The sequence below is a fragment of the Nansenia antarctica genome (assembly GCF_963989245.1).
Source record: "Nansenia antarctica genome assembly, chromosome: 6".
NCBI lineage: Eukaryota > Metazoa > Chordata > Actinopteri > Argentiniformes > Microstomatidae > Nansenia > Nansenia antarctica.
Window position 1 is genome coordinate 48,330,549 of NC_137676.1, and position 14,117 is coordinate 48,344,665.

The 14,117-nt window shown below is 47.1% G+C and overlaps 1 protein-coding gene across 1 annotated transcript in view; it reads left to right on the forward strand.

The window, feature by feature from the left end:
* The window catches only part of huwe1 (HECT, UBA and WWE domain containing E3 ubiquitin protein ligase 1), a 39,388-nt gene extending 25,710 nt beyond the window's left edge, over window positions 1-13,678 (forward strand). Inside the window, exons 52-70 of the mRNA XM_080534586.1 lie at window positions 2-396; window positions 526-1,195; window positions 1,316-2,021; window positions 2,192-2,286; window positions 2,438-2,594; window positions 2,772-2,901; window positions 3,255-3,457; window positions 3,591-3,802; window positions 4,511-4,613; window positions 9,299-9,448; window positions 9,650-9,895; window positions 10,067-10,184; window positions 10,371-10,511; window positions 10,616-10,903; window positions 11,027-11,132; window positions 11,539-11,656; window positions 11,936-12,117; window positions 12,426-12,616; window positions 12,803-13,678. Coding sequence (XP_080390712.1) covers window positions 2-396; window positions 526-1,195; window positions 1,316-2,021; window positions 2,192-2,286; window positions 2,438-2,594; window positions 2,772-2,901; window positions 3,255-3,457; window positions 3,591-3,802; window positions 4,511-4,613; window positions 9,299-9,448; window positions 9,650-9,895; window positions 10,067-10,184; window positions 10,371-10,511; window positions 10,616-10,903; window positions 11,027-11,132; window positions 11,539-11,656; window positions 11,936-12,117; window positions 12,426-12,616; window positions 12,803-12,905 — 4,314 coding nt within the window. The 3' untranslated portion in view covers window positions 12,906-13,678. The remainder of the gene's footprint in view (window position 1; window positions 397-525; window positions 1,196-1,315; window positions 2,022-2,191; window positions 2,287-2,437; window positions 2,595-2,771; window positions 2,902-3,254; window positions 3,458-3,590; window positions 3,803-4,510; window positions 4,614-9,298; window positions 9,449-9,649; window positions 9,896-10,066; window positions 10,185-10,370; window positions 10,512-10,615; window positions 10,904-11,026; window positions 11,133-11,538; window positions 11,657-11,935; window positions 12,118-12,425; window positions 12,617-12,802) is intronic.
* The last annotated feature ends 439 nt before the right edge of the window (window positions 13,679-14,117 follow it).

A 14,117-nucleotide genomic window follows, 5' to 3' on the forward strand; every position in this document is an offset into this window, starting at 1 on the left:
GGTCCTGGCCCAGCAGCGGGCAGAGCAGCAGCGTAGAGAACTGTCCCAGCAGCCCACCCAGGGCGATACACCCCTGGACCCCGTCACCTTCATCCAGACCCTGCCCTCTGAGCTGAGACGCAGCGTGCTGGAGGACATGGAGGACAGCGTGCTGGCTGTCATGCCCCCAGACATCGCCGCCGAGGCGGCCGCACTGCGCCGCGAGCAGGAGGCGCGCCAGAGGCAGCTGATGCACGAGAGGCTGTTTGGCCACAGCTCCTCCTCGGCTCTCTCGGCCATCCTCCGCTCCCCTGCCTTCACCAGCCGCCTAGGGGGCAACCGCGGCGTCCAGTACACCCGGCTGGCTGTGCAGAGGGGGGGCACCTTCCAGATGGGCGGAGGGGCCAACCACAGCAGGTGAGAGATATTGCCATGTCTAGAGTGGAGAAAGTATGTGTCTGTGCTGAACCTCAGTGGCAGGATATTCACCAGTTGAATTGTGTGTGTGTGTGTCATATTCTAAACTGTCCGACCGTGTGTGTCTAGGCCCTCTAGCTCCAGCGTGGACTCCCTGCTGCGTCTGCGTGGGCGTCTCCTCCTCGACCACGAGGCTCTGTCTTGCCTGCTGGTGCTGCTGTTTGTGGACGAGCCCAAGCTCAACACCAGCCGGCTGCACCGCGTGCTCAGGAACCTGTGCTACCACTCACAGACGCGCGGCTGGGTCATCCGCAGCCTGCTGTCCATCCTGCAGCGCAGCAGCGAGAGCGAGGTGTGCGTGGAGACCGCCCGTCTCGAAGACGCCAGAGGCAAGAGGGCTGCTGCCCAGGGGGCCTGCGGAGGGAGCAAAGGCTCCACTGCCTCCTCCCTCTCTTCCTCCTCCTGCTCCTCCTCCTCTTCATCCTCCTCTCTTGAGCTGCTCAACAGGGTGGAGTCGCGCAGCTCCAGCCAGCTCTCCTGGCTGTCTGTTTCCATGGATGCGGCCCTTGGCTGCCGGACGAACATTTTCCAGATCCAGCGGGCGTCGGGCCGGAAGCATGCAGAGCGCCACTCTGCCGGGGGGGCGTCGGGTGTGGGAGTGCTGGGAGGAGGTGGGCTGACGGGGGCCGGAGCAGGGGTGACGTGTGCTACTGGTGGAGGATCCACTGTACATATCCACCCTCAGGCTGCTCCTGTGGTCTGTCGACATGTGTTGGACACACTGATCCAACTGGCAAAGGTAGGATATAATACAATTGTTAGCGGGTGTTTGAATTGATGTTTAGCGAGAAGATGTGTTGCCATAGTCTCTGCCCTTGTTAGTGATGGTGTTTGACTTGATCTGTTCCTCGTCTTTTAGGTGTTCCCTAGTCACTTCACCCAGCAACGCTGTAAGGACCTGTCTGCTTCTGACCTCGACGCACGCCTGTTATCGGGGGCGTCAGGAGGCGGCGGAGGGGGTTCCAGGCCCCAGAACAACCCCACCTCCAACACCCCCTCCACCCCCTCTTCCACAACCCAGAACTCCCTGGGTGCCTGTGCTGCCATCACGCCCCAGTCTCTGGGCATCTCCACCGACTTCTGGGACCTGCTGGTAAAGCTGGACAACATGAATGTGAGCCGCAAGGGCAAGGCCTCCATGAAAACTGTTACACTGGGGGGCGCCGGCGAGGCGGAGGGCGCTCAGTTCAGCCTAGAGGCGTCTCCGCTTGGCCAGCTGATGAACATGCTGTCCCACCCGGTCATCCGCCGCAGCTCCCTGCTCACAGAGAAACTGCTGCGCCTGCTCTCGCTCATCTCCATCGCTTTGCCCGACAACAAGGCCAACGAGGTGCCGGCCGGCCACCCCACCCCGCAGGCCACCGCCGGGCCCACGGCCACCAGCACGGCGGCATCGGCAGCACCCACCATCCCCGTCTCAGTATCTGTTTCAGCCTCAGCCCATGGCACCTCAGGGGGCTCGGTGGCGGCTGCAGCCCAGGGCTCCTCCTCAGGGACCAGCCTGGCAGCCCTCCAGACCTCTACGTCTGTGTCCATCCCAGCTGCTACTGGAGCCAGCTCTGCAGGTGACAACACACATCATCAAACTGCACTGAACAATCAATGGCAGGATGTGTCAGTGATAGTCGAGAGAGAGAGTGGGGTGTGTCGTGGGGCGGGGGACGGGGGGGCTGTGTTTACCCAGCTGCATGGTGACACCGTGTGGAGGAGACTGACAGGGTTTGTGTGTCAACAGGGAAGCAGAGGGGAGCCATGCTGTGCAGTGTTGAGAGTGACACCAAGCTTGCCACCACTGGACTCACTGAGAAACAACTGCAGCTATCTGTGGAGGTAAACAGAGGGCATCATTTCAACACACACCCACTGGGTTGGTTCTATGTAGTGTTGGTGTGTGTGGTTAACACTGTGTCGGTTGTGTGTGTGTGTTTGTGTGAGAGAGTATTCTGTATTGTGTTGGTGAACACTGCCCCTCTCCTCCCAGGTGCTGACGTCTCACTCGTGTTCAGAGGAGGGCCTGGAGGACGCTGCCAACATCCTGCTCCAACTGTCCCGAGGTGACGGAGCCACCAGAGACACGGTGCTCCGATTACTCCTCAGCGGGGCACGCCACCTCGGATACACCCTCTGCAAACAGATCGGTTAGTACCCCCCGCACACACACACCCCCCACACACAGCTATATCCACTGGCATCATATACATACACACCTTATTCAAAGCCTTCTCACCCTAACCTCTCCATCCCAGCCCTTCTGACTCATACTCATGTTAACAGTCTCTCTGGTCCGGTCCGTCTCTGACCCTCTCCTCTCTCAGGCACGTTATTGGCTGAGCTCAGGGAGTACAACCTGGAGCAGCAGAGACGAGCCCGGGCTGACGCCACCTCACCTGAAGCCCCACCAGACGAATCCCTCTCTGCCCGACTCAAAGGCAAGATGCCTAGCAGGTGAGGAGAGGGGGGCACTGGGGGACACCAGGGGGTCTACGGGACTTATTCTCGTCTGCTCATAGGAAAGGCCTCAGGGGCTTGAGGCTAAACTCATAATAAGAATGACAGATATTTAGCTTATTTGACGGCATTCCTTTCAAAAGATTAAATTGTCAAAATAATGGCTAGTAATCAGTGCGTTTTTCCTGTCCAGTACCAATTTGACATTCAGTTTCAGTCAGACTAGCTGAGATGAATGAAGGAAGCCATGCGTGTGCGCCCCTCGTTTGTTTGTGTCCGTGTCTGTCCCATTCCTCTATAATGATTGTACTCGCCTTGTCGCCCGTCCTCGTGTGCTGGCGGGGGCGCAGGTTCGATGGATCGGAGAGCGTGGTGATAGTGGCCGCCCAGAAGCGCACGCTGGGTGGCCGCGAACTGCAGCTGCCCTGCATGAGCTCCCTGACCTCCAAAACCTCGACGCAGAAGTTCTTCCTCCGCGTGCTGCAGGTCATCATCCAGCTCCGGGAGGACACACGCCGCGCCAACAAGAAGGCTAAGCAAACAGGACGGCTAGGTGAGGGCACCACATAGATACACACAGACAGTTTATTTTTTATTTCATTATTATTAAATTGCCGTTATATTCAAATTGCTGTTATTGATTGAGTGGAGCATCTCTGTTGTGCCCGTGGTCTCCTCCTCCTCAGGCTCCACCAGTCTGGGCTCTGCCAGCAGTATCCAGGCGGCCGTGCGTCAGCTGGAGGCTGAGGCTGACGCCATCATCCAGATGGTGAGAGAGGGGCAGAGGGCCCGCCGCCTCCAGCAGGCCCCCCCGCCCTCCGCCGCCGCCGCCGTCTCCACCGTCGCAGCTGGATCCTCTGTGGCCCCCCATGCCCCCGCTGCTGCCCCCCCTGCCACGGTTAGCATGGGCCGCATTGACAGCAGACTGCAACATGCATACTGACGCCATACCCATGCCATACTTGCATACTGTTACTGATAACTGGCAAACCTACCATAGGCTACTTGGCCATAAACTCACACAATGACCAGTCATACATACACCACTTCTGGCCAAATGCATACTGACTATCCTCACGCTACTGGTGCCAGCATTGCATTTACTACCACCCTACAGCAGTGGTCTCCTACCTACATCACTGTTGTCCACACTGACAACATCCACACTGCTGAGATGATGGATAGTGATAGCTTCAGACAAGAGATATCTGCTGCCAATGATCCGCTGCATTCTGTATTGATGGCCTGTCTGGGTGTACTGACATGTTCTACTGGCAAGGAAGGACGGTCTGTGGTGTGAATGTGCTGCCTGCTCCTATTGGATGATTTGATGATGTCTTTGTTGGCTGGATGTTATGGCTTCATGCTTTTGGCCCCCCTCCCAGTCGCCCCAACCCCCCCCCCCCTTACCTCTCTCCCTCTCACTCTTTCTAGCAGGTTTATAGGAATGTCATCATTGCATGGCAAACTCGGTTTTATGGTCTTGTAGGAAAACCTCTGGCTTGTATTAATCATGCACTTTTCCCTCTCTCTTCCCCTCCTCCCATCTGCTCCTGTGTTCTCCCTCTGTTTCCTCTCCTTTATTGTACCCATGTCTCCACTCCAGTCGGAGGTGCAGTCAGTGTCGGAGACCCAAGCCTCCCAGAGAGATGACTCCCCCATGGATGTGGACCAGCCGTCTCCCTTGGAGCAGGACCCTGCACCCCTGGGTGAGACAGGCCACACAAGTGATTTGTATATGTACTGTAGAGGGGTTTCTACTGATTTGTATACTGGATTATAATGATGACAGTCGTTGGTTACATTTGTGACCACTTGTCATGTTTACATATGTATAGACGCTAATCCCCCCCACTTTACAAGTGTTGTGTCCTTTGTATCAGATGAATGAGCATCCTGTCTGAGTTGCAAACAATATCAAATCTTCGCCGTTTCAGACAAATCCGGCGCCGTGTGGCCAGTGCCATAGTATGGTTGAATGAAGGCTTCATATGTGGACCAGGAATATCCTATATTTTCCCTTATTTCAGAGACTGGGATAGTGACACTAGCTTCAATAAGAATGGAGGCACCGAGCTAACGATAGCAGTTGGTAGTCGAGAGCTAGCTAGTCCTGAGCTAGGTTCAAAAGACAGACAGTGTTCTGAGACACAGCCAGCTGTCCTGCCAGCTACAGTGGGTAGGTCCATAACAGCTCTGCCGGCGACAAGGTCCGGTGTTACAAACCAGTGTGAAGCTCCTTGTAGCTTAAGACAGTTGCTCATGTACAGTGTGCTAACCGTAGCTAATAGTGCTAATATAATGAGTATAACAATAACCGCTGTTTAAAAAAGCAATACAACTTGCAAAACAAGCAATACAACTTGCGGTTGTGATCAACGTGATCGGTTTAAAAAACTGTCATAAGCAAGTCAAATTGTCAAAGTCGAGTGCTTGGAGATGACTGTATTTCTCCGCTTGCTGAACTGTAGTGAAAGTCGGAATAGCGCCACAAAACCAACCAGTGGTCGAAGATATAATACATTATTATAAAGTCTACCATGACAATGAATGGGGGGAAATTATGCTATGGAAGCATATAGTACACTTAATTCAAATGCTAATGCAGTATGAGATGGCAATTGCATGTTCCACTTTTGCATGCATTCTTTCAGACAATATTCAAATTCAAATGCAATTCTAATGATTTTCATTTTCATGTACTTGATGTGCACATTCGCTGTCAATATTAAAATTATAATGCAAAGCCATTTGACATTTAATTTTCAAAGTCATGCGCTGCTTTGTAGCTGACAAAATTCAAAAGTTCATTCTAATGTGCAAATGACTATGCAATCCCAAAATAGCATATTCATTTGCCACTTTTGCCTGCGTTATTTGAGTCAATATTCAAATTGTAATGCAATAATGTGATGCGCAATTGCATTTACATGTTCTAGGAAACACATCCGCTTTCCAGCTGACAAAATTCAAACTCTCTATGCAATTCAAACGCATCCGGGTACTTTGCTCTCCCGTCATGTCCACGCCCCTTTTTGGGTTGATAGAAGTGTAGAAGTTTGACTGGCGGTCAATGGACATTTCTGGTCTTTGCTACTTTAATCCGATAAAATAAGAAAACCGTAGTGCTTTTTAGATATTAGGAGCCCAAATCCGATGGCCAGTTAGGCAAACTATTATATAGTGTCGTTGCCGATCAATGATCGACGTCGTTATATAGAGAAAATGAATGAAATAGGGGTTGATTCATCAGAGCAGTCATACGTCATCTCCCTGTCATCAGGGATTTGTAGTTCTTCATTTGATTTGCTGTGTAAATCCCCAGATGAGAGTGTTACATTAGTTTTCTTAAGATAGGATAATGAATAAATCTGTTCAATGGGCATTTGCCTACTGTTAATCACTGGGCTGGTAATTGTATGATGCGCCAAACAATCCGCTGAGATGAAAAGTTCGTTTTAGAGCATTTATTGAATAGAACAATCAAACTTGGCGACGTACAAAAATAATCCATAAGCGATCAAAACCAGAAAAAAAGAAAAGAAAAAAAAAAGAGAATAGAATAGACTTTATTGTCCTTGTACAGTTGCCTATACAATGAAATTGTAGTGGTTCTGCTGAAGGTGCAAAAACATATTCACATATTCACAAACATACACATAACATATCACAAATATTACACACTAGACAAATTAAAAAGCGAAAATGCTATAAAACAAGCTAAGAGACAATGAGGTCTGTGGTGTCAAGTGCAAATAAAGACAACAATATTAAGAAAATAAAAACAACTATAAAAGCAAGCTTAAAAGACATGAGGTCAGTGTCTCATCTGGTTCATCAGTGGTTCATCTGCGTCATATGCGTATAATGCGGTCAACAAAAATACATCGCTCCCCTCTCTCTCCACTACCGCCATGCAAGGTGCGCAGGTGCTTAAATTACCTTGCAATATCACCCCCCATAACCATATGACTTCTCAATACGGTGATCAAGGCAATAAACAAACAAGTAAACTCACAATAAACCCAGCCTGTTATACTAAATACCCCCTAAATCATATTCATGCCTCCTACAACACCTCAGGCCTTTGGGTGGTTCATCCACATGGATGGAGGCAGACTGAAAGTCTGTAGGCCTAATCCTACTTTGATTGTTTGTTTATTGCCTTGATCACCGTATTGAGAAGTCATATGGTTATGGGGGGTGATATTGCAAGGTAATTTAAGCACCTGCGCACCTTGCATGGCGGTAGTGGAGAGAGAGGGGAGCGATGTATTTTTGTTGACCGCAATATACGCAAATTCTATACGCATTGTTTGTTATTTTCTGGTTTTGATCGCTTATGGATTATTTTTGTACGTCGCCAAGTTTGATTGTTCTATTCAATAAATGCTCTAAAACTTACTTTTCATCTCAGTGGATTGTTTGGCGCATCATACAATTACCAGCCCAGACCCTGCTTACGTCTCTCAGTGACTTTTTACTTTTGGCTCTATCTATCTCGCTAAAGGTGTCATATAACCCTAACCCATATCCTGTCATATAAAAGTACCTTATTGAATCTCCATGTAATGTAGGCTATTTCTGACATCCATCACTTTTGCTGTCGTTAAGATACTTTATTTTTCTGTTTTGGTAGTCTGTCCAATGTGACACTTGCCCTCATCCACCGGCCCTAGTTTTGGATCTAGCTTGCTGTTCATTATTTTCATGATAAATCGTAGCTAGCTAGCTATAACATCTTCATACACCATACAGGCTACTGATTAACAGTAGGCACTGATTAACAGTAGGCAAATGCCCATTGAACAGATGTATTCATTGTCCTATCTTAAGAAAACTAATGTAACACTCATCTGGGGATTTACACGGCAAATCAAATGAAGAACTACAAATCCCTGATGACAGGGAGATGACGTATGACTGCTCTGATGAGTCAACCCCTATTTCATTCATTTTCTCTATATAACGACGTCGATCATTGATCGGCAACGACACTATATAATAGTTTGCCTAACTGGCGATCGGATTTGGGCTCCTAATATCTAAAAAGCACTACGGTTTTCTTATTTTATCGGATTAAAGTAGCAAAGACCAGAAATGTCCATTGACCGCCAGTCAAACTTCTCCACTTCTATCACCCAAAAAGGGGCGTGGACATGACGGGAGAGCAAAGTACCGGATGCGTTTGAATTGCATAGAGAGTTTGAATTTTGTCAGCTGGAAAGCGGATGTGTTTCCTAGAACATGTAAATGCAATTGCGTATCACATTATTGCATTACAATTTGAATATTGACTCAAATAACGCAGGCAAAAGTGGCAAATGAATGCTATTTTGGGATTGCATAGTCATTTGCACATTAGAATGAACTTTTGAATTTTGTCAGCTACAAAGCAGCGCTTGACTTTGAAAATTAAATGTCAAATGGCTTTGCATTATAATTTTAATATTGACAGTGAATGTGCACATCAGGTACATGAAAATGCAAATCATTAGAATTGCATTTGAATTTGAATATTGTCTGAAAGAATGCATGCAAAAGTGGAACATGCAATTGCAATCTCATATTGCATTAGCATTTGAATTAAGTCTACTATATGCTTCCATATTATGCGAGTTTCAGAGTAACTTCCTGATCCAGAGATTCTAATCTTATTCAGAAATCATCAAAACTAAGAGATTATAATTAAAGTAAAAATAAATAAAGTAAATACGAATATTTTAAATTTGGGATTAATCGGATTGATTCAAGAATATTATTGTGATTAACTTGATTAAAAATTGATAATAATCATCTATAATAAAAAATAAAAAATAAATTAATAATCGATTGACAGTACTATATTTAATATTTAAATTATTATTTTAAACAAATTAAATGCACAATTTGCTGTTATTAAACGCTTCTTTTTTTGTCTTAAGACTGAAACTTAATAGCTTAATAACGGATTTAAATGTAAACAGTTTACATTTAAAACAGTTCCCTGGGATCTTTATACAAGACGTGTGAAATCTATATTGAAACAAATCCTAAAACCAGCTTTTAGTATTTTATAGGTGTAAAGTGCCAGTTGAATTTCAAAATCATCAAGGCTCTGTCCCTATCCATCTTTAGTCAGGATGGCTAATGGTTTGGCGGCACACGTCGTCATATAGGTCAGCCGCCACAGGAAGTAACCAAAATGCAGCTGCGTTAATTGTTTGTTTTTTTCCGTCTTAAATATTTTAAATTAACACGTTAATTTTGACAGCACTTATATACACACACACACAAACACACACACAGAATCTAACCATCCAACCACAACATACGCACAACATGGTACGCTGCATTGGGACCATACGTTTTAACACAGTCTATATATATATAATAAATTGACTGATTTGTGCAGATGAAGAAGGCAACAGCCAATCGGAGAATGAGGAGAGGCTCCCGGACCTCCCTCTGTTGAGCGAGCAGCTGCTATTGGACGAGCTGTGGGACATGCTCGGCGAGTGCCTAAAGGAGCTGGAGGAATCGCATGACCAGCACGCTGTACTGGGTAAGTGTGAAGTGTGTTTATCCTTCATGTAGATAAGTCTTAGATGTCTTGAAGATGTGAGGTATTAAACATTTGAGTTAACAATTAAGAAGTTTTACCTTTGCCCTAGTTTAACCTTTGCACTAGCACATAATGTGACTCAATAACAAACTGGATAAAAATAACAATTTTAATGTTGCTGGTCCCTCTCTTCTTTTCCAGTTCTGCAACCAGCAGTGGAGGCCTTCTTCCTGGTCCATGCCACGGAGCGGGAGAGCAAGCCCCCAGTGAGGGACACCCGGGAGAGCCAGCTGTCCCACATCAAGGACGAACCTCCTCCGCTATCCCCCGCACCCCTCACCCCAGCCACGCCCTCCTCCCTGGACCCATTCTTCTCCAGGGAACCCTCCTCCATGCACATCTCCTCCAACCTGCCCCCCGACACCCAGAAGTTCCTGCGCTTCGCTGGTAAGTCTAGGGGCCTAGTGAAGAGGGGAGGGTCATTGTGATCATGCTTGTCAGTGTTGGTAGACTGATACAGTGACATGTATATATATTTTTCTGTCTCAATTGTTATTACTTATCTCCAACTGCTTCTCTCTCTCTTTCTCTGTCTCCCCCCATATCTCTCTTTCACAGAGACACACCGCACAGTGCTTAACCAGATCCTGCGCCAGTCCACCACTCACCTGGCTGACGGGCCCTTCGCCGTGCTGGTCGACTACATCCGCATCCTGGACTTTGATGTCAAAAGAAAGTAAGAACTGACTCATCGTGAAAATGATGGTGCTCTTTGCTACGGTTTGCTCCAAGAGGCTGTTTTAATATCCATACTAGTGTATCATATGTACACTAGTATGGATGTTTTGGAACACAGCCCTTGTTTCCCAGATGAGGAGTGTGTTGCTGTGTATTCTCACTATCCCTCCCTCCACTCCCTCAGGTACTTCCGGCAGGAGCTGGAGCGTCTCGACGAGGGCCTGAGGAAGGAGGACATGGCTGTGCATGTGAGGAGAGACCACGTGTTTGAGGACTCGTACAGGGAGCTGCACCGCAAGAGCCCAGAGGACATGAAGAACAGACTGTAAGCCTCAGCATGTCATCTGTTTCACAGTGTCACACTGTTGTTCTCCCCATGGCTCCACACTACAGCCTGGATACTGACCCCGTTGACCTCTCTTTCTCCAGGTACATAGTGTTTGAAGGGGAGGAGGGCCAGGATGCGGGTGGTCTGCTGAGAGAGTGGTACATGATAATCTCCAGGGAGATGTTCAACGCCATGTATGCCCTGTTCCGCACCTCGCCGGGCGACAGGGTCACCTACACCATTAACCCCTCATCCCACTGCAACCCCAACCACCTCAGCTATTTCAAGTTTGTGGGCCGTGTGGTGGCCAAGGCCGTCTATGACAACCGGCTGCTGGAGTGCTACTTCACCCGCAGCTTCTACAAGCACATCCTGGGCAAGAGTGTCAGGTACTGGACCTCTGCTCTAGCCATACATACTTTGACTCTGTATAATTCATGTGTGGAAATTAAGTTAGAACATCCCTGGGGCTGACACAGCGGTGTGTGTGTGTGTGTGTGTGTTGTCTTCAGGTACACAGACATGGAGAGTGAAGACTACCCATTCTTCCAGGGCCTGGTCTACCTGCTGGAGAACGACGTGTCCACTCTGGGCTACGAGCTGACATTCAGCACTGAGGTCAGTTGCGCTACCTGCTCTCTCTGTTTTCAAGTTTATCTCTGTGGTATCTGTTGAAACTGATGCAGGGTAGTTTTAAACCGGCCTGAAACTTCAAGCCCGACCCAACCCGGTCCTGTTGAGATGAGGCCCTCACCCAATATCGAAGACATTTTAATGAGCTGCTGTCACAGCAAATTGAGCCTGGCTCGGCCCAAATCAATTGTCATCAAATCAGGCTCTTAATACAGGGCTTTAATTATAATATGTTTTATGCCTCTTTTGTAACTGCCAAAGTCAGAAAAATAACCACTAATGGATGCAATCTGTGATCCCTGTGTTGGTGAGCTGAAATTGTGGTTGCATTTCTCAAATCACTGTCGGAGCTAACCTGGACTTCCCGTTCACTCATCTCCTCTCTCTCCAGGTCCAGGAGTTCGGGGTGTGTGAAGTCAGGGACCTGAAGCCCAACGGAGCCAACATCATAGTCACAGAGGAGAACAAGAAGGAATACGTGCACCTGGTCTGCCAGATGAAGATGACAGGTGAGGAGTGTCCATCCAGCCACGCGTCACCACAGGGAGCAGAGTTCTCTCAGCTCTCTCCCCATCTTACCTATAGACACTTAGACACAAGAAGCAGAACCAAACCAAACCGTGCTGGCTGAGATGTTTCCCTTTCAGATAGTTTTTTTCCAGCACTGTTTCAGCAACTATGGTGGATGTATAACGAGGCCAGCCTTGTTCAGCTCAGCTCACTTTGGCTCTGTGGTGTAATTGGGCCAATGGTACATTTTAACTCTCTTTCCTCCTCTCCTCTGCCAGGCGCCATCCGCAAGCAGCTGGCAGCCTTCCTGGAGGGCTTCTATGAGATCATCCCCAAAAGGCTGATCTCCATCTTCACTGAGCAGGAGCTGGAGCTGCTCATCTCTGGCCTGCCTACCATCGACATTGATGACCTCAAGGCCAATACTGAGTACCACAAGTACCAGTCCAGCTCAATACAGGTACACGCACTGGCAATACCACAAGTACCAGTCCAGCTCAATACAGGCAGACATGCACATGAGCATACACACAGTACCTGTATTTAGCTGGGATGGTACTTGTGGTACTCTCTCTCACTCTCTCACTCTCATTCACTGTACCAACTCAATACTGGTGTACACACAGAACTACAAGAACTACACAGATGCCGGTCACATAGAAATATTGGTATATCAATATTATCATACTGATGTTTTTACTCTTACATGTTGATATGTGTTCTGTAGTGTGTGTGTGTGGTCTTGACCATTTTGCTGTGTGTTTTCAGATCCAGTGGTTCTGGAGGGCCTTGCGTTCTTTTGACCAGGCGGACAGGGCCAAGTTCCTGCAGTTTGTGACTGGCACATCTAAGGTGCCTCTACAAGGCTTCGCTGCTCTGGAGGGCATGAACGGCATCCAGAAGTTCCAGATCCACCGTGACGACCGCTCCACTGACCGCCTACCGTCAGCTCATACCTGGTAAATATTTGCGTTAATTTATTCTATAATAGCAAAAAAAACATATCCTGGTCAATATTAGGTGTTATTGCTGAATAGCTGCTGGGTGGAGTGAAGCAGGTCCATGTATTGTGTTTGATTGAGATGTCATGCATCACATCAAAACTTTCAGACTCCTCTGACCTTTCCCCTGTGGATCTCTCCTAGCTTTAACCAGCTGGACCTCCCAGCCTACGAGAGCTACGAGAAGCTGAGACACATGCTGCTGTTGGCCATTCAGGAATGCTCCGAGGGATTCGGACTGGCTTAGACACTGAGACTCTTAAAAACACACACTCACCATGTAGACTCGCCTACTCTGACAGATTGAAACTGATGACACATAGATGCACATATATGCACACACACACACACACACACACTATCATAGACATTACTGGATTACTTGTGGAAATGGCCTAGACTTACTGGTTTCTAATACATATAAAGAAACAGAAAGACAGACCAGCGAGCGAGACGGACTGATTGACATTGCCTACTACACACAGAGCCTCATGTCGACACACAAAACTGTACCTGGTATATTTGTGTGTCTCCCCTCCCAATTAAAATGGCAGACCTGAGAGCGGATTCAGAGGATAAAACATGGACTAATATAAAAGACATTTTCTCCATTTAGTTTGATTTCTCTGTACAAAAGGTTTGGGAGTTTATGTTTAATCTTTTTTGTTCTTCTCTGGCTGTGTAAAAAGGAGAAGGTTGTTTGTGTGTGTGAACAGGATGGTTATAAAACCTTTGGGGAAAAAATGTTGGTTGTTTCTTGTTGCAAATTTGTGACCTCATTAGCCTTGATGATGGGGAACATTTTTATGGGGGGAAAAAAGAACAACTTGAGAAGTTTTGAAGATGTTCAAGAAAATGCACTTTTCAGTTTTGTGGCATTTTTAAGGAAGGATGGTACAAAAAATGAAGAGAACAAGTGAAGGACATAGAAATTAACCACAAATTCTAGAGTATTTTTGGCTATTAAATTGCTGACCCAGCCTTGAGCCTTTGAATCAGAGAGTGAAATAACTACATGAATAAATGCATAAAATTGAGTCTTATTGTCTCTTTTAACATTGTTTTAACCATTATAGCAAACTCATCCTCCATCAAAGCCAAACTAGCCAATTATACTAGTAGTGTGCAATCACACTTTCAAATTAAATTGTAGGTTAATTCAACTGTAGGTTACTTGCTAAATCTATTTTGGACTAATTGAGACAATGACCGTAACCTAAAGTGTTATTCTCTCAATAGATTGTATTTAGCTACATATCTGAAATGATGGTCATCTTAATTCTAAATAATTATTATTTTAGGTTTTCATTGCAGGTGATTTAATCTATTGGAGAGCCTGGATAACAGCAGATAACAGCAGTTGAAATTGACCCATTAGGGTCACAACACTGGCCTCCAGAAACAGGCTTATCCACCTAAAATGTGTTGAGTTCTGTGCAAAACAGTTGTGCTTGAGTTC